Here is a 27374-nt window from a genome sequence, read left to right on the forward strand (position 1 = left end):
ATAAGCTTTATTTATCTCCACCAAGAGAAATTCACTCTTATAAAGCAGAGATGGAATGCTATATCCTAAGTGTCACTTTCTATAAACTCTAGAGACAGAATGAATTTCTTCTTCCTTCACACTCTAACACCACTAGGACAGTATGTATTGCAAAGCACAATAAATAATTATTTACAGGTCTATTTGTAAACCTGTTATAATTATTTACAGGTCTATTTGTAAACCTTTTGCCCTCTTGAGTTTCAAGAGGGCAAAGCTGTAGGTTATTCATGTTTTATCCTCAGTATCAAATGAAACATCAGGTTATAAAATAGGTCCTAATAAAACTTTGTTTGAATTAATATTGAGCTATCTAAAGAAGATGATTTAAAAGTCCAGTGAAAAGGAAATACAGTGAAAAGGCAGCATTCACTAAATATACTATAGATGCTCTATTTTCTCTCTTTTAACATGGTCCATCACCATGGGCATGGTTTACAATATAACTCAAATACTACTTCCTTCATTAAATTCCTCCTTATTTTTCCAGGTTACAATTATCTGTTGCTTTTTCTCACTTCTAAGTACTTCCTATCTCTATCAAAGTCTTCACTCACTTCCCTTCTATATTTTCTAAAAATTTCTCACAAGGAAGATATTATATCTTATTTATCTTTGAATATACAATGTCTACCTATACCTGGCCTGGCACATAATATATACTCAGTGAATGTTTGTTAATGAAAAGTTTATTAGACTTGAGTATATTCAAAAGATTATAGGCAACTTGTATCATTTCCGCTGTAACCAAGATGAAGGTCAGAGCAGTTCAGGAACCTTTTGTCTTCCTGATGAGTCCTTCTATTGTGTCCCACTGCTCCTTGGTGACCTAATACAAAGAGAAAAACTCAATTTAATGTGATTCTTGCATGTTGTTAAGACTTAGTGTCCAAGCTGCTAATATAATATTACAGACACAAAAGGGCATTACCTTCCGCAGACTGTTGAATTCCCCTGAAATAAATACTTCCTCTCCACCATCAAATCTAATGACCTGAAAAAAAAGTAAATAAAAATGGTGAAACTAACTCAAAGATTCTGAACTATTAGTCATTTTCCCATTCTAACTGAAAGCCCTATCTTTTGGGCATTTTAAATCAAATTCTTAATTTTAAAGACAAAACTAACAACTAAACCTAAACTGACTTACTGTTTAGTATCCTATTTCTATTATCTCCACAATTTCAAACTCTATCTTAAAGATCATCTTAAAGCATGTCTACTAGAGTAATGTGCATTTCATAAAATTTATCAATGAACAAATCTCATGAACTACAGTATATACTAACATTTTTATTTTATTTACAGCTGGATAAATACTTTAAATCATTTTTACACTCAACATTGTCAGGACTGATTCCACAAAACACCTCCCACCTTAAATCCTCCCGAGACAGTCAGGAGAAAGAGCAATGCTTACTGCTCCATTAATCCAAGAGGCATAATCACTACAGAGGAAAGCAGCAAGGTTTGCAAGTTCTTCCACAGTTCCTAGCCGGCCACAGGGAATTCTGTCAACCATTTCTTTCTCAAAAGCACCAGTTGGGTCAAGACGACTAAAGGCACCCTTAGAAATTAAGAAAATCATTACATTGTGTTTTTTAATTCAAGAAACAATTCTGCATAAAATTGTTAAATAACAATTTTCTTCCTATTTAAGAAACAAAGTTGCATGAAATTGAATGTTACTATGGCAGCCTGTTCATATCTTAGTCCTTGTAGGCAACAGGGAATTTTGCCAACTTCTTCCACATTCACTTGTTAGCTCAAATAATTTATCTAATATCAAACCTTTAGATTAATTACTAGAAAATACAACTTTGGGGTCTTCATTTGTAACATGAGGATACCTGTTTCATCCACCTCACTAAATTGTTGTAACGTGTAACAAAAGAGAAAATACCTTGAAATATGTAAAAGGTTAGTACTGCGGAAGTGCAACCAGAACCCCCTGGTGCAGAGGGGCTTGGGGGCTTTCCACCACCTGAGGGTATTCCCCAGGGGTATCCCCTTCCCATGTGTAGCCCCTCTCTCCGCCCCCACTTCTGCCAGTTTTTTTCGATCGGCCTTCACAGGCTGGCCACAGGCAGCACTTGCCCAAACAGATGGAACAGCATGTCTCAGCCCCAACAAAGCCACATGGCCGTCAGCCTCTGGCTCCACAGGGATCTGGTTACAGAAGCAGGGGTGCTACTGTCATTGGATTTTGTAAACATGAAAATGATTCAAGTAGGACATATTTAAGAGGAAATCCTTTTCCTCTTCTCTCTTTTCAAATAATAGGGAAAGAAGACTACAAATACATATGAATATTCAAGTAGAACAGAGAGAGAAAAACCATAACTATGGTTTCTGTTAATGCCAAACAATTTCTATTAATGATATGATAGAGCAAATCAAGATGACCTATGCATGTGCCTAGCTTAATAATAGGTGTTCCCACGCCTGCCCCGTGATACGGGCTATTCTCTGTAGGTAGCCAAGGAATGCTCTGCTGTGATATGCAGATACCAAATACATCACAGTTGCCCACTGAGGGGCCAGTTGGTAGCCAGCTCACAGGAACCCACATTACTTTATGTTAAAACAAAAAGAAGTGTGAGAGTGAAGTTATTTAGGGTAATGTGAGAAAACACATTACCTATAGATCTTCTAAGCAATATCTATAACAGCAAGAGTGATAATTATGAGTTGTAGTAAGAATCCATAAGGATTATTGATTACAGCTGAAATGTATGCCATTAGAAGAGTTTTTAATCAGGAAGAGATGGAACTAAGATAACATATTTAACTGAGTATTTGAAAGTAAAAAGGCAGACATGAGTCAAAGAAAGTGCTAGCAATACAGACCAAGATTGTCTGATAAATTTTTAGAGTATCTCTTAAAGCATTTCCACGATTTTAAAAAGGATATCAGGAGTAACAAACAAAGATTGATATCAAAGAATCTTTAAAATAAAGTAAAAATGAAGAACTACAGGACCAATAGTAGATCACTGGAGCAAATCAGACAAAATGCCAAAAGTGATGGCATAAGATTCCAGAATATGAACCTGACCTATTTCTTATAGTAGGATAATGACAAAATCCTCTCCCCACCACCACTCCTGTATTATGACACCACTCCTGATAGAGTATATCTATCAACATTCCATACCTTAATCATTTACAATATGATAAGAAGCAAACTAAAACTTACTTTGGTTTTTATAGGCCCAGGCTGGATCACATTGAATCGCATCCCATATTTACCCCATTCAGCTGCGAGTGACCTAAAAATTAAACAACATAGATTCTAAAATACATAAAAATACTAATAACCCAACAGTCTGTTTAAAAGTAGTCTATCATGACCTTCTTTGTGCTCCTTATATTGGTACATAACCTTCATTTTAGAATCTATAACACTGGATGGCACTTATTAATAGTATATTAGTCTTTCACCAGATTGGAATAAACAAAATGCTAAGGGTACACAGAGAATGATGAATTTTGTTCTAGAGTAATAAGAGAAACATTCCAGAGAAAGTGAGAGACTTGAAGGTAGGCAAAATATCAGAACAAATGCCAACAACAGCATAACCCAGGCACAGGATAATGAAAATAAACGATACATTTAAGAAACTGTAGAGCAGTTCAATAGAAATTAAAGTCCAGGGGCCACTTGGGTGGCGCAGCGGTTGAGCGCTGGGCTGCACCCACAACCTCTGCCGGTTTGATCCCAGGCCACCGGCAAGGGCCCCACATGGCGTGACAAACCTCTCCTGCCGCACCCACTGCTCCCCTCAGCAGTGTGTTTGATCAGTCTGCCTGTTCTGCTCCCTGCTCTGGCTCTGGTGAATTCTCTCACCCTCCCACGTGTCTGACTGTACCCAGTGCTGGTATAAATAAATAAATAAATCTTAAAAAAAAAAGAAATTAAATTCCAGGAAAACGGAATATGAATACAAGCTCACATGAGGATGGGGACTACTCTACTTTCTATCATTACAATCCCTGGGATATAACATAGTGTCAGACAAACAAAAGGCACACAATAAATATTTACCAAGTAAGTCATTGAACAAACAAAGGTCCAGGACAAGTACCATACTGAGTTTTGGCTCTTATTCCCAAAAGTAATGGAAAAAAATGACCTAAAGTTTTTAGTTCAGTTATTTCATAAGCAGATATATATTTTTAGAAAGATGATTCTGGTGGGAATGTGAATACAAAAATAAAGAGAAAAGAGACTGGTAGCAGAGAAACATACTGAAGGGCTATTACAGTAAGAAAAGCAAGCAGTGGTGAGAACCTGCACTACAACAAAGGCAGCAGAAAAAGTCAGTGGGGAACAGATTTGAAAAGCACTTGGATGCTGCTGGGAAAAGGCCACAAGATCTGGCAAGGGGTCACTGGTTTATGTTAATCCTATTAATCCTGTCCAGTAGGTATAAGAAGAGGATGAAGGTGTATTTAAGCAAGGAGAAGGATAGCACATGGTGCGTGACACAGCAAAAAGGCTGCAGTCCTGGGTTGTCAAGTCCAGATCCTATTTAATTTTACAGAAATTAAACATTTTAAATGTTTTTTTTAGATTTATTTTTTATTTATTTATGCATACAAGAACTGGGGTGTTGGACAGAGGTGCAGGGGATGAGAGGATTCATCACAGAGAGTGAGAACAGAACAGGCAGATCTACTGAAATACACTGCTGAGGGGAGCAGTGGGGGAGACAAGAGAGGTCTGCTGTGCCATGTGGGTTAGCTCCCTCACTGGGGATCGAACTCATGCTACAGTGACTATGGATAGCTTGATAGCTCTGGGACTTTCACCTCTTCACCACAAAGGAGGCCCTAAATATTTTAAATTGTTAAAATTAAATAAAATTTAGTTTCTCAGCCACCACAGCCACAATTCAAGGATTCTGTGGCCATATGTGGTTATTGAATAGTGCAGATTTATAGAATATGTCCATCATTACATAAAGTTTATCCAGAAGATAAAATGTCTGTCTCCTCAGGAAATCAAATTAATCTATGTTTTTCCTTTCCTTTGGATGGAGACCCTAAGCAGGAATTTAGTCCTATGAGCTACCAAGTGCATTATTTATCTTCAGTGACAAGATTAAAATAATACTCACTTGTTCATGGCTTCAACTCCTGCTTTGGCAGAAGCACTTGGTACTACAAAACCTGACCCGGACTCAGCATAGATGGTTGTAATAGCAAGAAACGCAGCTCCTGAAATTTTAAGGACATAGTAATTAATTATATTGCTAAATAAACTCGCATCAGGAAAACATGACTTATGAGAATGGAAGCAGGCATAACAAACACTGAAGCATTTTTAAAAACTTCACTAGCCCTAAATTAATGAGAGAATGACCTTTCAAAAAATGCTGTATCTTACTAGTAATCTTGCTGTCATTTGGAATGACCCCGTCTGTGCTTGTTTGGAATTCTATACCAGGTGAGTGAACCAAGGCCCAAATCTCAAAAGCATGGCCCTTTAAGATCCTGCATGACCAGATGGACAGTATTTCTATTAGCTAAGTACACACTAAAGAATAAATCCAAATCAAAGCTAAATTATCAGAGACTTCTGCCTCAAGCTATAATGGGACTTGCCTTCCTCCTGTAAACATCAAGAAAACTAAGATACATGATACAACTATTTTGAGACACTGAACAGCAGGTAAGAAAGGACAATAATCCCTGAGAGAAGGAAAACAAATGAAATATGCTTTAAGATCAACCAGATTTTTGCCTAAAAGTAATATACATGTAGTATATTCGACACACTACACACTGACTATATAGATTATCATAAGGAGAAATACAAGCAAAACAGGGCATTCCCACTGATCTGAGGGGAGAGAGTAGGATTTGGGGAGGGAGGCTGTTGGAGTTTGTGAAGAGTGCACCCCCAAGGAGGAAAGCAAACAAAAAAATTCACAACACTATATATGATTTGGAAATATAGGCCTCTTGGGTCTATGTTACCACACCGTACTCTAAGAAAGTTAAAAGACGGAGAATTTAAAGGACTACAGAGAAAATAACTTTAAGAATATTCTTATGTCTGCTTTCTTTCTTCTCACATATTTAGTTTCTCTTTCCCTCCACATCTGCCAGAGTAGAAACAAAACTCAGCACAAACTGAACTCAACGTGGGGGTGGGAAGGAGGGCAGGAGCACCATATTGAGGATGAGAAATAAGAATGGTGGTTAGTCATCCTGGTAACTTCTTTTATACATCACACACAGCCTTTGAGATCTCTGAAAACTATTTTGCTTCCAAAATCACTCTGAAAGAGGAGGGATGTGGAATATTAACATACACCATTACAGCACACTGGCAACAGCCAGCAACTACATCATCCTACAGCACAATTATAAAAGCTGCTTTCAAAGTGACAATTACACAAAGCAAATGCTCCTGCATGAAAGGGCTCCATTTTTCCAATTCAGATTTAACAGAAATGTTTATCAAGGTGTGAGAGAGGAGTTAAGCCATTATTACATAATTCAGATTCTGAAAATGAAAATATGCTCTTTGCTGTCTTCCTTTAGGTCTTATTTTTTCAGCCTAAATGATATAGCTTTTGATAAGACATTGCTGTTTTCAACTCTCCCTGAGTATAAAAAGGAGGTAGAAATCTGGAATTGCACTGTCCTAATAGCATAAATGTTGCATGGTCAAAGAATGCCCCTGGACCTCAAAAAAAAAAGGATCGTGATAGTAAAGCTCAAACCAAATAATTCCCAGATTTTGAGGGTTAGTCACAGATTTTTCTTTCAGGAGGAGGGCCAATTATTTAAATTAGAGTAACTGCCTAGGAAAAGTTTGTAAATGGCAGGTTTCTAACATTCCAAAGCAGTCAACAGAAATAAATCTGTGTTATTTAGTGAGGTCAAGTAAATGAAGAAAAGAGCAATAAATGAAATACATATTATTTTAGCCCACCCTTCATTATTTCAAAATGGAAACAAAAAGTCACTAAAAGTAAAACACTACCTATTAAAATGATAAAATGTGTAAGTTTTTGTTCCAATTTTAAAAGAATACTCAAAGGTTCTAAAGTAGAGCCTTCATTTAATCTAAATTATAAAAATTGAAATAATAAACAATTTTAGTTCCGTGACCAACAAAAGTGGACTAGTGTAAAAACATTTGGGCTCAAATGCTGATTAAACTACTTACTATCTGGTTTGCTGTATGACCTTAGGCAAGTTATTTCCTGTTGTAGACCCTAGATATACCATTCAGAAAATGAGGTTCAGCAAATATCATTAGATTCTAAGGATTTCTCATTAATTGCTGCTGTTGATTACAAAAATAATTACAAATTGATAATAATCCAGCTTTCAACCATCAACTAATTTCAATTGATGCTATCTGACTTCCCAGCTATTCTTCCACTTTCATCGAAATTTAATTCCTGTTCTCAAACTTACAAAATTATCTGTATCTGCACCTCGAACCTGAATTTCCATCATGCTGGCAGAGTTCAACATCCAGGTGGGCAATGTCATAAATCTCACAGCTTCACAATCTCCCCATTCCAACAACCTCCACTTTCTTCTCAATTTAACCAACAATTTAAGTTTTGTCATCAATCCAGAATACTCAATACAGTGCCTTACTCTCTGGACTCTGTCCTTCTATTGATAGATCTCATATCCACATATGGTCTTTGATGCCTTACTGTAAATTCTGAGTACTTTAATTTCCTCCTAGTCAATGTGCCTGCTTAGAGCCCACTGTTAGATAATTAATCACTGAAGTCTTAAACACTATAGTTTGTCAAAACATCCATCCTGCAACCCCACAATACCACAATGGCCTTCTTAACTCTTACATACAGAGTTTTAATAGTTACAAACTGCAGGTGAATATCACAAATTGCATCAATAAACTTCATCCAGGATCACAACATCTCTTGTCAACTTTTTTAATACCCAGATTAAGTCCCTTCCCATGTTATGATTACCAGAACATTCCTTCATTTGTTCTCCTTCAGTATCTCTCTTCACTGGGCCCTCTACTCCATATTAATCATGGCTTAATCTTCACTTGAATGAATCTTAAAATCCTTCAGTTTAACTTCACCCATCTCCACAGAGTAAAGTCCACACCCAAAACTCATCTTGCACCTCCTGACATTAAACATTACACATAAGCAACACTGAGCTTCTTGTTCTTCCAAAACATATAAATGAGCTATTGTTTGCAGCTTTAACTCCTCTATATTGCTGTCAGCAGTAATCTCAATCATAGGAAAGTGAGAAAACTCTGCACATTCCCTTTAATTTTTGTGTTAACAGTTCACACATTATTTAGTCTAGAACAGCCAGGTGGTTAAAAAACCTTCTTTTCTGATAATTTAAATGCAAGAACAGTATAAGGCATTTTACTTATTTCAGAGTTTTCAACTGCTTCTTCATCTATATTGACCAAAAGGATCTTTTCTTTTTTATTCTTTCTACAGGTGGTGAATTATTTACATTTTCTCTTCTCTTCCTCTAGCACACAGCTGCTGCTAAGATTCCCTCAGGCACGCTTCCGCTGGCCTCCATCCTCTCCACAATGCCCTTCACAAACATTTCTTATTGATTTTCTCTTTTCCCTTCATGTCACATGACAAATCTACCTAACAGTGATCTTTTCCTCTTTCTCTTTTCCTGACACAGTTTCCAGCCCCATCCCATAATGGGCTATGGTTCAAGCTTTCTGGGGCTTCTTCTGACTAACCCTCCTCTTTGATTCCCTGAAACTCTGAAAATCTGGTAGAAATTATTTGTACCAAATTCTTTAAATTATCTAGGCTACCATATGTTCATTCACATATAAGAAGCAGCACATGGACATCTGTAGACCAATTTATATCTTCCATGAAGCTATTAAATCTAACCCCATGTTTTCTTACTAAATATTGGAGTAGCAATTAATTATCCAATCTATTTTACAGATGAGAAAGCAGAGTAGTGGTGAAAAATCATAGCTTACTGTGTCCAAGTATTGTGTGTAAACTAGAGGACCACAACCAAAATTAAACTCCAGTTTTCCCCAATAAACCATTTACAAAAAAAAAAAGCATATCATGTCAATAGTTAGTGACAGTGATAGCTAATGCATCAGAAATCTAATACACCACAATTCATCATATGTGAAAGTGAGACTTAATTACATCTACCTCACATATTAAAAAAGATCAAATATGTCTCAGTTTCAATCCACATCTATATATGGGATTAAAATAGCATTCATCTTTTAGAATCATTTCAAGTGTTAAATAAGTTAATAAATATTTATCACTAAGAACAAAACCTGATACAGAATAAGTACTTGACAAACATTAGGTATTAAAAGAAAGAAGGGGGGGAGAAGGAGAAAATTTGATTATAATTAGGTGATGTCCTTAAAAACAATGCTTCACATGTGCTTATTCAATATTCTAACACCTACAACATCCTCTATCTTTAATAATTATAGAATAGTTATAGTAATCATGATAGAATTCCCATATGGGGCTATGCAAAAGAAATTCTAGTCTACTGGTATAAAGTAATCCATGTGACTCAATGACTTAAGCTAGTTCAAAATCTACTATAATAGCAGTAGATCTGCCTGTTCTGTTCCCCACTGTCTCTGGTGAATTCACTCACCCCCTGTGTCTCTGGCCTACACCCCAGTTCTTGTATGCATAAATAAATAAATAAAATCTTTAAAAAAAAGAAGTAAAAGCTGATCTGAAGCATACAGGAGGGGAGGGGCAGGCAGAGGGTCAAAAGAGGGCAGGGAAGAGCATAGGGACTATGGTGATGGTTCATGGGTGCTGAGGTAATGGGAGTACTGTAGGGACTACAATTGAGGGGGGAACAGTGATGTAAGAAAATAAAATAAATAAAAATAACAGCTAGAAGTTGAAAAAATGAGTTTCCCAGATATTTAACCTTAACTGTCTTCCTAACATACTTCCAATCACAAATTACCATATACTGCCTGCCCCTGATCTGACGTCCAGAATTACTACTTGAACACACGTCAGAGATCATTACCCCTGAGCTGACTGTCCATCCAATACCAGAATAGACTCCGCAGTATACTCCTCAGAACCCAGTAATACATGTCCTTAAAACTGTCACGTTAGAGCATCAATAACTGACAGGAATCTTGGTAGAATAAAAACTGGCTTCCATCTTTTAAAAAGCCTTTTAATATATTTTTAATAAAGCCCATAGAATTTTAATCAAATGTGGTGAATAAAAATAGATCAAAGTCTATGTTAAAATGAAAGACAATGATGAGAAAAGGGGGGCAAGTTGAACAGAAATCAGGGATCACAGGGATGGGCAGAGGGAAACAAAAGACAAAATCAGGCACAGAGACAGAAAGTGATGAAAGTGACTGAGAGAAATCAAGAGCAAAAGTGGAGAGTTGCTAGTGACAGAGAAATAAGTAAAGAAATAAATGAGATCCTGTGGTTCAAAACCACAGGATGCACCTGAGCTCTTGATTGCCCATCCAATGACAGATGCCACCTTACCACTCTTCCCTCATGGACCCTAACACCCAACTCATTGTAAACACAGCACTCTTAGCTACCAGAAGTCAGATCAAAAGACCTGCCCTAGAGAGACAAAAGATACTGATATTGTGAATGAAGCCATCTATTGCTTCCAGACCATTATCTTCTTCAAAAACTATTAAGTTTAGAATGTAGCTGAGAAGACCCTGAGAGAGAGATATCTATTTCTGAGTGTCAAAAAGAGATCCAAGAGTGCAATTCCAAAATCCAAGGTGAGAAAGAAATGTATACACGGGGAATCACTAATTTCCCCCTTCCTGGAGAGCCTGGTTTCCCACTTAATGCAATTTAAGTCAAATCTGCAAAAAATAGGATGGAGTGATGAGGGCCTACTTAGAGCAATGAAGCCAGGAGACCAACTGAGACTTGTCAGAAAGTGGTGGACTTGCTTTGTGAAGACAGAATTTATGAACAGAGCTTTTCAGGGCCTAGATAGTGAAGTCCACCTGGGCAGACACTGTCTCCTTAGTCATGGACAGTGTTTTATAGCAAGTTATACACAGTTCTTTGCCTTTACTGCATGAAGTTTTACTTAGAAGAGAGAAGTGATCATGTCTTTACTTGAAAAGCACTTTATCAAGAATTTGGGGGAGGGGAATGGGTTATCAGAGTGATTTGAAATTTTCTACATTGTTAATCTAGTGCTTAATAATAAATGATGAAGAAATTTCTAATGTTCAAAAAAAGGAAATAAAGAAGTTAGTAAAAATAAAGAAGTTAGTAAGAAATGGAGAGAAAAAAATCGGAGTGAGAGAGGGAGAAGAAATACAAAGATCTAGGGTCTTCAAACAAGAAGGAAAGAGAGAGAATTAAGCCCATTCCTTTCTGTCTCCCTCCCTAGTCATTCATTCCTGCTGAAAAAAATATATATATTAAGCAAACCCAGTTTTAAATTATATTGACTTTGCTGGAGTGGGAATGAGTGACCCGGGGTTTACATTTCAGTGAGTAAGTGGAGAAAAGATGGAAGGTATCAGCACACTAACACATTATTAGTGTCTCTCTAGCATCCTTCTGTCTGTCCTATATCCTTTTACGAGCTGGTGTGAGGACTGTCTACACTCACACTGCATAAAAGAAACTGACCTAATGAGGAAAGACTTCTGAAGCAGCAGAGAGAACATGGACAGTTCCATGCCTTCCTTGCTCCCCTCAAGACCCAAATGGCCTCCTTCCAGGAGCACAAGAACTCCTCTTCTGTCCTTACTCAGATACTCTCCACCATTTCTGAGAAAGTGCACCCCAACCTTGAAGACCCAACTCCAACTTGTTCCCACAGTTTTGTCCATCTCTGTCATCTAGATATGCAGTACAGAGCCTAATAAATAAAAGTTGTACGTGTCTAATAAACAAAAGTATATTAATTTTAGGCATATAAATATATTATGCATACATAGAACACACACATTTTACTTATATTACATAAACTTTTATAAAGAAATTTGTTCATAGCACCAAACAAAAATGATCTAGTAATTTCCTTCTAAATACAGTCTCTTTCCAACATCACAACCTCATTGATACCGTCATCATCCAAAGTATTCAGCCCAGCTAACGACTCCTTCTAATCAGCAAGGCCTGTGGACCTTATCTTCTAAATGCCTAGTTCATCCACCACGCCATTCATCAGAATGCCCAAAGAAAAAGGTTAACCCTGATGAATGGTTTCCTTCATCTCATCCATGCCCCACATTGTTGGCTAATAACCTTTCCAATCATTTCACATTCTTCCTGAGACACCTTCCAGAGAAATCCATAGGGAAGTAACATCCCATTTCCTTCAGCGTAAATATCAAACTGCCTATTAGAGCAAACTTGCCCATCCACTTCTCCCATAATCATTCCCCCTCCCCATCTCTAACCACATGGAATTTCTCATTAGGCCCTGAACTCATGTTTTTCCCCTCCACTAGGGCTCTTCCCATGGATATTCATATTTCCTTTCCCTCTCCCTTTTCTCCGTATCATATCTTTAAAAATTCTGTTCCAAATGCATCTTGTTACTCAACTTTATAATCACTCTGAGAGAGAATTATTCACTCTCTGGATTTCCAGTGCATTGAAACATGTTTATTATATCCCATAATGCATAATATAGCATAAGGTAATTATTTAAGTATCTTTCTTTCCCATTAAATTATGAGTTGTACAAGAATAGACACTCTTGTACACTCCATTAACTTCTGCAAGAATCCCCACAGCACAGCAGAGAATTGAGTATAGTAGGGTCCCAATAAACAAGTGAGAAATAAATCAACATACCTTTCTGTGCTTTAATTAGTTGCTTCCCAATTTCTAGTGTCACAAAGGCTGTGCCATTTAGAACTATGTCAGTTATAGTCTTCCAAGCATTAGCAGAGAGTCTTTCAGTGGGAGAAATAAAATTCCCTGCTGCATTGTTTATCACAATCTAGTAAATGAATAAGGCAAGTTACAAAACTTTTAGATAAGTAAGAATATCTTCCCACAGGGCTTTTATTTCTGAAATTAATCCAAATAATGTAATAAAGCTGAGGTTCACAGTCACAACCATGAATTAATACCAAGAGGTTTAGTTTGGTTTTACTTTTATTGAGCCTGTGAAAATCTATTTTATTTATCAAATTTCAGAATCCTAATTCTTGATATTTACTACATCAAAATTAGGGTAGAACCCATTACTGAGAAAATACAGACTAATTATACCTACTATGTTGCCATACTTTATTTCAAGGAATTTCAAGAAATGCCTTTCAAGTCATTTAATTGCTTGGTTTCATTTTCACTTAACCTGGCTCAAAGAAACTTTTGGTTGATGACCTATTTCTTCACTATAAATAAGATTCCCCTTAGATCTATAGCAAATACAGTATTATCAGTCTCTCTAAAAATATCTTTTACAATGAAAAGTGCTCTCTTTGATATTACTAGAGGAGATAATCTCTTTTCAATACCCTTATTATCTCAGGTCTAAAAGAGAAATCCGAGGCTCTTGTAGAACTCTTTGCTTTTGTTATTCTCCTCCACTGAGAGGGATAATCAAAACTTATTAGGAAAAGCAAACAGCATGAATCATTTAAAGTAGATATTATGCTCTTGGGTGGCTGTGCTTCTTATTTCATAATCTTATTAAATAAAGTCAAATCAGGTTTGTTCTATATGATTGTAAATGCAATTTTAAAGTATTCCTGAGAGGAAAGAGTGTAGCAGTCTTAGAGCTGGCATTTTCCTAAGGACAGAAAATAGGTGCTTCTCAACACAGAACATGCTTACATCAATATTCTATTTCCTTAGTGCATCTTAGTGAGTGTTATCAACATCAAACACCTTGTACTTTGGCCTTACCACCATTACACTTACATCAGGAAGTCCTGCAACTTTGATCAGTTCCAACACAGTATTTTGAACCATTTCAGGATCCCTCACATCACACTGAATTGCGTGAACCTACAAAATAAAGAAAAAAATATTATAACTTAGCATTTCTTAAACCACAAACATGAGTGTTATTTAGGCATTCCTAAATCTGAATTCCTAAATCTGAATTAAATAACTGTTTTTCAGTGTACCTTATTTCCAGTTTGAGAGGAAATTTGTTCTGCAGTAGCTTTCAAAACATCAATCTTCCTAGAAATAAATACATGGCACTTTGCATGAATTCTGAAATGACTTCATATTTTTTCAATTCTTCAGTTAAGGAACAAAGAATATAGCTTAAAGAAACATTTTTTTAAAAAATGCAAAAGTTACATCCACCAAAAAAAATCAGTATGAATAGATTCACTTTCTAAGTTAAATTCAAGTAACTTTTATATATCTGACACTAACTTATTGAATTATTCACTTTTAAACCTGTTATTTTCTATCTATTCACTTAAATTTTTTTCTTAATTACAATCATTTCTATCTGATTCTTTGCCCAAGACTACTTTAGAAAGAAACATATTCATGGGTATAATATAAGCTTATATTACAGTATATAAAATCTATATTATTATATCAAATCTATATCAGTAGATTTTAGACCAAATTTATGGGTGTTAGAAATCAATATGCATTTAGAATTCCATGCTCTTGAAAGAAATACAAAAATAAACTATACAGTTCTAGAAAGAAAATATATTTAACACTCAAAAACATTACAACATAAAAATAAAAATGTCCTGGCTAGTTTAAATTAAAAAGAAACATCTGAAATAAATTCCTTTTTACATAGTGACTAGTCATTCAAACTACTACTTAGCTGATATAAGTAGCAGGGGGTGGATTTTTGACTAGTTTCTAAAGCTCTAGTCTGATATCGGTATAGGGCGCCAGGACAGTCCTAAAGCAGAAGAAATTCCTTTCACATAGTCTTACCCTAACTACATTCATCACAACATATTTTGAAATATTTGCCCATCTTAGAGAAAATGAAGGTGCACATCCATATCACAGTACAAGGTCAACTATTCAAACAGCCATCGTAACCATTCCCCCTGAAAACAAAATAGCTGCAATGTAGTACTTTTTGACTTCATCTTCCACATACGGAAAAAAATATTCCATCACTGAATTGGGAAATGTATACGTCATCAGTGCCATAATCAACCATTATTTCTATCACCACAAATCATAACTGACTTTCCAAGGAGATTTATTTAAATAATCTAAAGGCTGGTTCATAGAAGACTAAGAGGCAACTCAACACCTCTAGCAAACTGCTCTCAGCACTGCAGCATAGATTTGTTTCCTTGGTGGACTTACCGGCTGGCTATCACGCACTGAGCACCCAGGCTGGACAGAAGAGTTGTCATTCCTTTACCCAGGCCAGTGCCGCCCCCAGTGATGAAAGCCACTTTTCCTTGAAAACTATTAGGTGGCAGCATGGCTTTTTGAAGGGGTGGAAAGAATTTAGACTGAAAAGCTTCAGTGCTTTGATATAATATTTGTGTTCCATGACTGAAAAGCTGAAAAGGGAAAAAAAAATGAAATTTGCATGTATGTCTTTCCACAAAAGAAAATGAGTTTTTTAAAAACTTACTCTTGAATTTAATATTAACCAAATTCTTAGATTAACACAAACTTACTATAACATGTCGGCATTGTATTTAGTTATACTTTTTTCTTTTGGAATGTTAAGTGACAGTGGAATGGTTAATAGTATGGACTTTAGATCTAAACTACAAGGACAGAATTTTCTCCCTAATGGTATAACCTTCAGTAAGTTATTTAACCTTTTCTTTAGCGAAAGTTCAGTTTCTTCTATAAGTGGAGATAGTAATAGAAACTTGGTCCTAGGCACTTTAAAGATTTACATGAATTTATATAAGCAAAATAAATGCAACATTGTAGAGTACATAATAAGCACGCTATAAATGTAAGCATTATTATTTGCAAGTATTTTGTTTAAATTTAACTTTTGAAAAACTAGCTAACAAAGCATCTTGTCTTATAAGAAGAATAACTCAGATAAAAATCACATTCCATCTTTGAATCACTGAAGGAAATTATGAAAATTTCTCTGTGATTTTTTAAGTCAAATGCTTCTGCTGATTTTGTCTTCTGGATCACAAGTTTAAAACAGGTAAAATATGTCATATTTAAAATGGGAGAAAAATTCAACCATGTTGAACTGAAACACATTTATATGATGCTATATTATATTTCACAGTTTATACTCTCACATTACTTGTGAAAAATCACTGCAATTCTCTCACATTTAATTATATAAACAGATTTTAAATGTAGGACATAATAACAAACGATAGGAGCTAATACTCAGTAAATGTGTCAGGATCACCCATGAAATTGGTAATATTTCTACCCAGTTGTACAGGAGGGGCACAGAGAAGTTCAATGTATCATTCAAGCTGCAGAACCAAGATTCAAACATCGGCTGACAGGTTCCAGAACCCCCTTATATATTTCCTCTCTATTCACTGAGTTTAATGATCATACCAAAGACGGATGTGATAGTCCCCATCAGGTTATGGTTGTGAGAATAAAAAAACCCACACCCATCATTTCCCACTAAAGCATTACTGTACACTGAATGGGCTACCATCAAATGATGCAGAAGTTTATCCTAAGAAAACTACACAAGAAAATACTTATGTGATGTTAAATGAAAATAGGAATATGTAGTGTACTTACTATAATGAAATAGATATGTGCAGAAAGAAGGAAATAACCACAGTGAATAGTAGGTCTATTAGACTCTCAGTACATTAACTCTAACAACCCTATAAAGTAAATCCTATTATTACCTCCATTTTACAGATGAGAAATGTGAAGTACATAAAGGTCAAGTAACTTAAAGACAAACAATAATAATCAGTAAAGATTTAACTCAAATCCAAAATCTGTCTGACTTCATTGTTCATTCATTCACTATGTTAAAGGGTTGTTATCCTTAGATGGTAGAATTATAAATGAGTATTTGCTTTTCTGGTTGATTGGTTTGTAACATTTTCAAAATCCCTTCAATAAGGATGATTTAATTTTATGATTAGAAAAATGTAATTAGAAAACAAAATTTGAGAACATGTATAATAATTTGTAAAAAATGAATTTGTAAATCTGGATTATGTTCTATGCCTGTCATTTTATTTCCTTTAGCTTCATGTGGGCAATGCTTTTGTTTTCGTATCATTTTGCCAAAGCATGATAACCCAAGCAACCAACCATAATCTTTCTCTATATAATGACAGTTTTACTTTTTTTTTTTTTAAGATTTATTTTATTTATTATACAAGCACTGGGTACAGTCAGAAGCGTGGGAGGGTGAGAGAATTCACCAAAGTCAGAGGGGAGAGCAGAGCAGGTAGAGTGACACTGCTGAGGGGAGCAGTGGGCGGCAGGAGAGGTCTGCGCGCCATGTGAAACCCTCGCCCAGTGGCCGGGGAACGAACCGGCGCTGCAGAGGCTGTGGGTGGCTTCGCAACCCAGCGCTCAACCGCTGAGCCACCGGGGAGGCCCTAATGACAGTTTTACTTAAGGATACCACCTTCCTTCAGAACTATTACATTAAAATGATGACTCACAAATTTTGTGCAAGTTAGTTTGGAGAGCGTGTCATTACCTAGAAATAACAGAAAAAAGTGTCCTAATTTTCCAAAGACTCTACAATGAATTTTTATTTATTTACTGTTGATTTGAATAGGGAGTCTGACGTGGTGCTTTATGAAAGATAAGTAAGGTGCATACAAACTATCTTTTATTATTTTAAAACATTTCTCAACTTCTTAACTGGTAGGGGAAAAAAAGAATAAAGGAAAAACAATCACATTTGATAATAAAAATTCCTAATAAATGTCAATAATGTGACAAGTTCCTACAAAGCAGAGTCTTACTGTTACACCTCACTTGATTAGATCAATACTGATCTTAGGACTCCCCTTTCCTGCCAAACTAAAAGTGACAGAACTGACATGCTATGTCAATTCACATTACTTACTGATAACTCACAGCATATATTGAATATTAAATTCAAGCCCTCTGGTTGCCTAAAAGCAAGTTGTGTACTTCAACAGTAGAGACACATGAATATGAACAGATCTCACATGATCTTATTATAATCAATCTCCTATTTTTACAAAGAAGGATCCTGAATAACATGAGGTAACATTTTGGCTATTTCTTTTTGAGTCATAAAAAGTGAATACAAAATAGGCTTTTAAAGATTTTCAAATCTTACCTTGTGGTTTTTCTAGAAGTAAGCTGTTTTGCAAAAATGGAAATAAAACCTTTTGTATTAAGACTGATTTCTCTTGAGACCTTTAAAATTGTGAAAACACTTAAGTGTTCCAAATGGGGCATTACAGATTTATTTTTTGTAGTTAGAAGTACTAAAATCTCCCAGAAAAAAAAAATTATTTATCATCTTGCTCCCTTCTCATTCTGTAGTCATCATTCTCTATTTTCATGTACTCCTAAAGGATCGCATCTAAACCAATAAAAAGCGAGTATTGTACTTTTAACCTTCAAAATGGCAATTCTGGTTTTTTTTTTTTTTTTTTTTTTTTTTTTTTTTATAGAGGCATGTTTTTTTTTATATTATTTATTTATTTGTTTGTTTGTTTGTTTATACAAGCACTGGGTACAGTCAGAAGCGGGAGGGTGAGAGAATTCACCAGAGCCAGAGCGGGGAGCAGAGCAGGCAGAAGGACCGAAGTACACTGCTGAGGGGAGCAGCGGGCGGCAGGAGAGGTCTGCGAGCCATGTGGGACCCTCCTCCGGTGGCCGGGGAGCAGCCGGGGATCGAACTGGCGCCGCAGAGGCCGCGGGCAGCTTCGCAACCCAGCGCTCAACCGCTGCGCCACAGGGGAGGCCCAAAATGGCAATTCTGAAAGTCCTGCCTCTTCCCTAGCAAATGAGATATGTATACAAGTGAGATTTATACCTAAATTACTTAACTATTTTGGCTAGTTTAAAATGTTAACAGCAAATATTTAAAACAGAGATAGATGGATGATCTTAATCCAAATGTTTTGTCAGGTCTAGCTGATGTTTTACATTTTAAGCCAATATTTGGATATTGGAAGAATTCAGATAAAAATCTGAAGTTGTACCAACACTTAAGTCTACCTCCCTACGAGGCTGACTTCATGACTTCCTGAAATGAGGCCTCATGTCCTCTCAGCCCCCACTCACAGGAGCCCAGATGGTCTTTTACTAGGAGGTCTCTTGCATTTATAGGGCCTTCAGGGACCTGGGAGACCCCTTTCATTTACAGGCCTTCCGGGATGTGAGGTATTTGTTGTGAAACCCTTAATCTAAACAAAACCCAAGAAGCCAATACCCCCCAAACGGGAGTAATATCTGGGTTGTTTTGTTTGTTTGGTTTTTTGCACCATTGTTACCCTTCTAAAATTTTATATAAATCAAGTTTCTGTGAAAATAGTTGTCTAACATGCTACTTATATTAAGAAAACCCAGTTTCATGGGCCTCCCCTGTGGCGCAGCGGTTGAGCGCTGGGTTGTGAAGCTGCCCGCGGCCTCTGCAGCACCGGTTCGATCCCCGGCTGCTCCCCGGCCACCGGAGGAGGGTCCCACATGGCGCGCAGACCTCTCCTGCCGCCCGCTGCTCCCCTCAGCAGTGTACTTCGGTCCTTCTGCCTGCTCTGCTCCCTGCTCTGGCTCTGGTGAATTCTCTCACCCTCCAGCACTTCTGACTGTACCCAGTGCTTGTATAAATAAATAAATAAATAAATAAAACAAATCTAAAAAAAAAAAAAGAAAACCCAGTTTCAAACATGTAAAAATCATATAACAGACTCTCATATGGAAGTTGTGGAGTCAAATTAATGTTTAAATAACTGTGTTTAGCTATTTTACCATTATTACAATTGAGTGATTGGGCTTTCATTTTATAATTCCATCCGTCAAAAATAATGATGTCCTCCAGAGTCAAAAACATATAAAAATTAACTTTATCATTCAAGCTGTTGGACAATATGGGCTCAATCTGCCTTTCTAGCCCCACATCCAGTTCCACCTCATAGGAACCAGTCCCTCAGTACTTCTGAAACTTGCCAAACACTTTCCCCTTCTGGCCTTTGCTCCTGCTTTCTCTTCAGCCAGTTTTTTCCTCAACCTAGCAAAATCAAGCTTCAAAATCTCATACCCCTGTTAAAATTGAGCCAAATGAATTCCTCTTCCATCAGGTTTGCTATCTGCCACCCTATGCTGTGAGCCAGCAGGGAGGCAGAACAGTCCCCATTAATCACTGTAATAGGATTCTGGCACTAATTAGACATTCAATAAAAGGTTGTTTATTGTATGTATCACTGATTTGCCTACATCCAAAAGAGCATGGGTGCAGACATTTAGAGTGTTATGGAGATATGTGATACAATCTAGCTCTTTGCCACCCATTTTAATGTGTTAAAATAATGGTTTCCAATGACTCTAAATTATGACATCTTAAAAATTAATTTTATATCCAAGAAAATCCAAAATCTATAGATATAAGAATTCATTTACAAACAGAATAATTGGGCAAAGTGCTTAAAAGGCTGTTAAGGCAAAGAAAATATATGTCATATTTATAACTGAAAAAGCATAATAAAGAGATATATCATTTTTGTTCTTACAAAAAAATTGTTTTGTTCGTACAAAAAAGATTTCTAATTTTATAATATGAAATGCAAAATAATCCAGTTTACTAAAGTCACTCTTACGATCTGCTAATATGAATTATGCAACTTCTTTGGAGGCCGGACTTGGCAACATTTATCAAAATGCAAATTATAAATACCCTTTGACCCAGTAACTCCACACTTAGGAATTTATCCAACAGGGGAAGAGGAGAGAAGTCAAGTTCAAAATTATACATTAGAATAAAAATGAAATTAAGAAAACAATTCTATGTATAATTACATGAAAAAGATTAAAATACAAATAAATTTAATAAAAGAAGTGCAAGACTTAAAAACTAAAAACATCATTAATAAATTAAAGACCTAAATAAATGGAAACATATCCTGCTTTCAGGTATCTGCAAATTTAACTTGTTAAGATGGCAATGATCTCCAAATTGATCTACCCATTCAAAGCAATTTCTATCAAAATCTCAGTTTGCTTTTTGCAAAAGTTGGCAATCTTATCCAAAAATTGATTTTCAGGGGTTCAGAAATGCAAGGGATTCAAAATAGCCAAAAATACTCATTTAGGCATTTTTTTTGTAACAATAAAGATGATCTGTAATAAAAAATCTATCTTCATTTCCATGAAGGTTATACAAGCTATTAAGACACAATCATGTAACAGAATACTACTGATACAAAGAAGCTACAACTTACAAGGTAATCTATGGCTACATATATTATTTACTCAATCACTCAACAAATATTTCCTGAATATCAACAATGTAAGGTATTATGTGTTAAGGGAAAAATCCAAGGTATGATGAGGACATCATCTCATATATATTGAGGAGGATCCACAAGAAACAATTCACGGTAGCAGCCTCTTAGGAGAGGGCTTATTGACTTGCCACTGATTGTCCTTTTGTACTGCTGAGTGCTTGAAAGTCTATAGCTGATTTTTCATTAAATGTCATTAACACAAAATCAAATCATATGTGTATGCATATGGTACAGAAAGGGTACAAAGGAGAACAAAATCTCAGTCAGAAGAAAACTAACATAGTATCAGTTTTTAGGTAAAGATGGATGCCTTATTTGAAAAGTAAGTATTCTATATTCAACACATAAGTGTGAACTATATTTATAAAGACAATGAAATATTAACATATCTATTTTTTTTACTTTTTAAGTACCTGTTAGATTAGATAAAAATGAAAATCAAATTTATTCTGACTCAAATTCACATAAGAGCTTTACAGGCTGGGCCTTAACTGTCCTACAAAAATGTCTCTTGGTAAATATTGAACAATCTTGTTTCCTTAACATTCCCTTTTAATCTTACTTTTCAAAGAAGGCTTTTGAAAAATGCAGTGTTACATTCCCAGAGCAATTATAGTCCCTGAAAACAATAAACCTTCAATGACTACTTCTTGATGCATTTTGCCCAGTTGCTAGAAGGCACACGTTTGTGCTCTGTATGCATCCATGGCCACTTCAGCTCAGTGGATATGGTTCTTGGCTAGAGGCATCTGGGAATACAAGGGGAAGCTAAATGGGGCTCTCTACTTGATGATCCTGTGCAGAAAAGGACAGTCCTATAGAATGAAGAATCATCCCACCCCCAGATGCCAAGAGTGACCCCCAAGTTTTCAGAGAACTGAGGTGCCCAAACTACTCACACCACCTGTTTGCCACAGGTCAGGTTAAGTTCATACTCTGTGCCTGTGGAGTGCTTGAGCACCTCTGCTCAGTCTTTAGCTGCACAGAGGCCACCAATATTCTAAGCTTCTGCAGAACACAGATTTCGTTGCCACAGCAACTTGACAGTAAGGATAAGCAAATAAAAAAGAAAGTTAGCTGGACTCCATGTTCTAGTGGCTCAACTGAATTATGCAGTTGTTGCCAGTAACATGAAATAAATTACTTTTTTGAGTAATGGTATACCTTACAGCAATGAACATGAGTTTTTGAGAAAGTACTTGCTCTGTACTTCCTATTTTTATTCTAATTCTTATCTGTCTGCAGTTATATGTAAACCTGTCAGATGTTTCACCAATACTACACAATAAAAGGAAATGAAATCAAAGAGAAATTATCAGGCAATTTGCAATTTTCAACTTGGATTTTCACTGCTCCTTGCCTCTGCTTTTGGTCATCAAACTGATCCCTATCACATTAGCCAAAATTAATAACTATCTTTTTTGAACCAAAAAATAGAACCCTTGTTCTTGAAAAGGGTTCATTTTGATTTGGGAATCTGTTTGCTCATATGAAAAAATATTAGAAATAAACATGGTATTAGTATAAAGTTAATTTATTTATTTTTAGCAAGTTTTACTGACCATCTATTACGTTCCAGACACTGTTCTAGGCAATGGCAATAAAACAGTGAACAAAACAGATATAAGATTCTACCCTCAGAGATTACCTCTGGAAAAAGGGAAAAACAAAGTGAAATAGGTAATATATTAAAAGCGAATATGTGCTGTGGGGAAAAATAATACACAGAATAGGGGTAGAGAGTCGCTGTTTCGAATAGAGCTATCGGTGAAGCTCTCAAAGAGATAAGTTGAACGAAGATCTAAGGGAGGTGAAGGAATGAGTCATATAGTTCATTTTAGCAGAGGGAAGAGTAAGACAAAGATCCTGAGAAAGAAGGTGCCCGGCCCACTGAGGAAGAGTCAAGGCACCAGTCTAGCAGCAGTAGAAGGAAGGAGGCTAGAAGGGCAGGAGGGGAGGTCAGTGATGTAAATAAAGGGGGCTGGGTCATGCAAGCAGGGTTGCCCACTATGTTAACTTACGCTTTTACTCTGGGTACAGGGAGAAACACCTGTAAAGTTTTGAGCAGGGCACTGACAACATATGCCTTAAGTGTTCAGAGGATCGTTCTGACTGCTGTGCTGAGAATGGAAAGTAGAGATGACCTGTTCAAGCAGGGAGACTAGGTATGTTGCTTTTCTATCACACCGGCAAGAGATGATGATGGCTTAGATGAGCATGCCATCAGCAGAAGGGGTAGAAGTTAGCAAATAAAATGACCCATCCAGCGGGAATATACCAAAAATGAAGATGCAATGATTTATCACTATATCTGCTATTGTCTGATCCAATAATTTCTTCTTGCCTCAAAGCCCAAATTTAGCACCCATTATACTGAGCTCTCCCATTATACTGAAAAGATCAAGACTATGCAGTGGAGAGCTTTTCCACCTCTCTCTACTACAACTCAACACCCGTTACTTTTTGTATGGCTTTTGTATTTTAGAAAAAGCAAGTCTTAAATTGTGAGCTACAAAGTAATGGAGCCCAGTTAGGAGAAGGCATTCATCTAGTGGGAAATAACCAGGGTAGCAGAAATAAAAATGAGACACTTTCCACACTAAAAATGAGACACTTTCCACACATATTTAACATGCTGATTAGCTAAACTCAGAAGCCAACCAGCGCTATCAAGCTATTGCCACTGCAGCATGAGTTAGATGGCATGAGTGAAATCCCAGGGAGCTAACTCACATGGTACAGCAGACCTCTGCTATCTCATCCGCTGCTCCCCTCAGCAGTGTACTTCAGTAGATCCGCCTGTTCTGCTCCCCACTTTGTCTCTGGTGAATCCTCTCACCCCTTTCTATACCCCACCCCCAGCCTCTGGCCGACACCCCAGTTCTGTATGCATAAATAAATAAATATTTTTAAAAATATGTATTTTTTTAAATCTTTAAAAAAAAATTCCTTATCACCATGAAGTTTATATTCTGGAATTTTAACATGGGAAAAGATTTCGGAGGCTTTCCAGGGAGGAAAAAGAAAACCCAAAACACACAAAAAAGAAAAAGTACCCACTGGCCTTATACTTCTCCTTGATAATATTCATACTTTCTGAAGACGACTACACAATATTAAGCTCTAAAGGAAAAACAAAGTAATATATCCAAGCAAAATTTTGCCTATCTACCCATCCATTTACCAGCACAAGGGGATGGCTGGAATGCCCTTTCAAAATGTTAGCTCTCATCATTTCTGGTGGCCAGTTTGGGGTCATGTGTTACTTTGGGGTTTTTGTTTTTTAATTATATCACTTAGAATTCATAAAGGCCAGATGAATGGCAGTGTGCAACAAAGAGATCAAAGAATCTACAAGAGAATGGCATTTCTTCCCTCAATTTCACAAAATAAACTTAAGCTTACTACTACATGAGATGAATCCTTGTAGTAATACTATTCCAATTTCTTTTTCCTAAACTTACTTTGCTCCACTAAATTGATGTCAAGATCCACTCACATATTTTCCGGAGCTTGCAAAACAGACATGAGGCTATTGGTTTAATGATGACAACCATTCAACACTGACTATGGCTCAATGAGATACTTTATCATGGAGAGCCAAAGAATGCCCAGCACTTATTAAGCACTTAATTAGCATTTCCTGATAATCGAAATGAGTGATTCCTTCAGTTGAGTAGTCTGCAACCTAAGAACTGGGTTCCTATATTTATAATCTTTGCATTTCCAGGCGGAGGTCCAGGTTCAGGCCTAGAACCTGATTAAATACATGTTTGAGGCCTAACTATCTAAGAGAACAATTTAATATAGCATTTCATAAATAGGATGTATGACAAATAAAACATTTCTCTGGTTCTTAGTAACAAAAAGTATTTAAATGAGGAGTTTTAATTGTAACAATATGTATTTGCCAGCAAAAACATGATATTCCCTGTAACAACATACCAGTTAACAGATGTGAAGACTTTTCTTCTCCAGGAATTCAAACCCTAGCCTGCTTGTGCCAGAAAGGACACAAACTACAAGACAGAGGCCTCTCTTACCTCCAAACCCCATCCTCAAAACTTCCATTTTTAAGCAAAGTAATTTCAAAATTGTCAGATTGCAATTAATTTTTAAACAAGCTCATTTTCTCCCTCTCAAACTGTATTGTCTAATGGTGTCAGGGAGCAGGATACTGTCGGTGTGACCTTATTACTACAGTCCTAATGATCTGTGTTAAAAAAAATCTCTGAAGAAGTTTCTACCTCACAGAGCCCTTGTAGGATTCAAATGAGAAGGTTGTTTGACAACCTTCTTTTAAAATAACCTATAACCTAAATCTTTACAGGAGGAGAAAACTGTTTCTGAACCCTAACCTTGAACAAATCTCACTTTTTAAAAGAAAGTTCTCTTACTTGAGTGACTCACCATATAGTTTCCCTACGTTCATATTTGGAATTTGTGCAATTTTTTTTCAAAACGAACAGCACTGCCATCCATTCTACTGAAAAAAAGGGGTTTTTTTACAGATTTTTTTTTTCTGACTTGTGCTTTTTGGTTTAGTTTATTAAGATTTTTACATATAACTGGAGAAGGGCTGTCTTGGATATATATTATTACTATTTTTAATTTTCCTTTTTATTCCCCCCCCCTTTGCAGCTATCTCTACTTGCATATTTTATATTGACTATGAGTCCAGCAAACAGATATTAACAAAACAAAGTAAAAAACATGGAAGGGCAGCGTGGAAGCCAGCCTGAGAACATTTCATCCAGATTTACCACTTAGGAAGGGGAGCCACAACAGGTGCGCTTAGTTACTCTTTTTCTTCTTTTTATGTGACTATGTTTACATTAATGTTTAACTGCACAACTAGGGCAAGAATGAACTTTCCTCATAAAAAAGGTCTGAGGCCTCCCTGGTGGCGCAAGGCCTTAAGATGAAACCTATGAAGCTACTAGCTGCCACTGCAGCAGGAGTTGGATCCCAGTCCAGGGAGCTATCCACATGGCGCAGCAGACCTCTCCTGACTCACCCGCTGCTCCCCTCAGCAGTGTACCTCAGCCAATCTGCCTGTTCTGTTCCCCACTCTGTCTCTGGTGAATCCTCTCACCTCTCGCACCTCTGGCCTGTACCCCAGTTCTTGTATGCATAAATAAATCTTTAAAAAATAAAAATAAAAACAACGGTCTGCAGCCAAGGCCAAAGCTCCCGCTGGTCCCTCCCACTCCTCGAAAAAGGCTTGCCAGTGCACTGTCCTTCTAGCCTTTCCACCTATCTTACTCACAACTTTCAAACTTTGAGAACCACCTGCTCTCCCTATTACCCCACTCCATCCCCACAGGCAGCGTAATGTGATTCCTTCTTAACCCCACCCTGGGGCTCCTACGGACTATTTCCCGAGATCTGTCCACCCGACCCTCTCTCCTAGCGTCAGGGGAACCTTCTGCTTCTCCTCGCTCTGCGAGGCCCCCCTTCTGCCGCCCGGACACACTGCGCGCTCCTCCGGGCGCCCGAGGTCGCGCCTCTAGCCAAGCTCAGCGCGGCCGGCCGCGGGCGCTCCCGGCAGGGGGGCGCGGGCCCTGACCCCACCCCACCCGGCGCCACCTTACCCGCGGAGCACCGAGACCCCGAGCAAAGAAAGCTCGGCCTAGCAGCGCCATATTGGGCCTCCCGGACTCGGTCAACGAGCCCTCGGCCGCAGGGGTGCGCCACAAATAACAAAGTTCCCGGGACTGGGCGGGGAGCGCGGGCGGGCCGGGGCGGGGAGGGGCGGAGGGTGTGAAGGGCAGGGTGGGGAGAGCAGAGGGGCTAACAGGGGTTCGGGGGGCTGGCGGGAGTGGGAGGACCCTGGCAGCCGCCGCGCCCCGCGCCCTAGACTTCAGATGCGAGTCTCAGGGCGCTGGGGCGCCCCAAATCTCCAATTGCTCTTTTGCTCCCTTTTCCTTGG

The 27374-nt window shown here is 37.3% G+C and overlaps 1 protein-coding gene across 1 annotated transcript; it reads right to left on the bottom strand.

Moving 5' to 3' along the window:
- Positions 1-27146, bottom strand: DECR1 (2,4-dienoyl-CoA reductase 1). Its single transcript, XM_037504314.2, has 10 exons — positions 27037-27146; positions 15339-15541; positions 14162-14219; positions 13953-14039; positions 12876-13023; positions 5163-5262; positions 3239-3311; positions 1460-1606; positions 971-1033; positions 1-868 (listed from the first exon to the last, which is right to left on the bottom strand). Exons 1-10 carry the CDS (start codon positions 27085-27087, stop codon positions 809-811), a joined length of 990 nt encoding a protein of 329 aa, XP_037360211.1. The 5' UTR covers positions 27088-27146; the 3' UTR covers positions 1-808.
- Between the last annotated feature and the right edge of the window lie 228 nt (positions 27147-27374).

Source organism: Talpa occidentalis, unplaced genomic scaffold (assembly GCF_014898055.3).
Source record: "Talpa occidentalis isolate TD23 unplaced genomic scaffold, MPIMG_talOcc4v2.1, whole genome shotgun sequence".
NCBI classification, from domain to species: domain Eukaryota; kingdom Metazoa; phylum Chordata; class Mammalia; order Eulipotyphla; family Talpidae; genus Talpa; species Talpa occidentalis.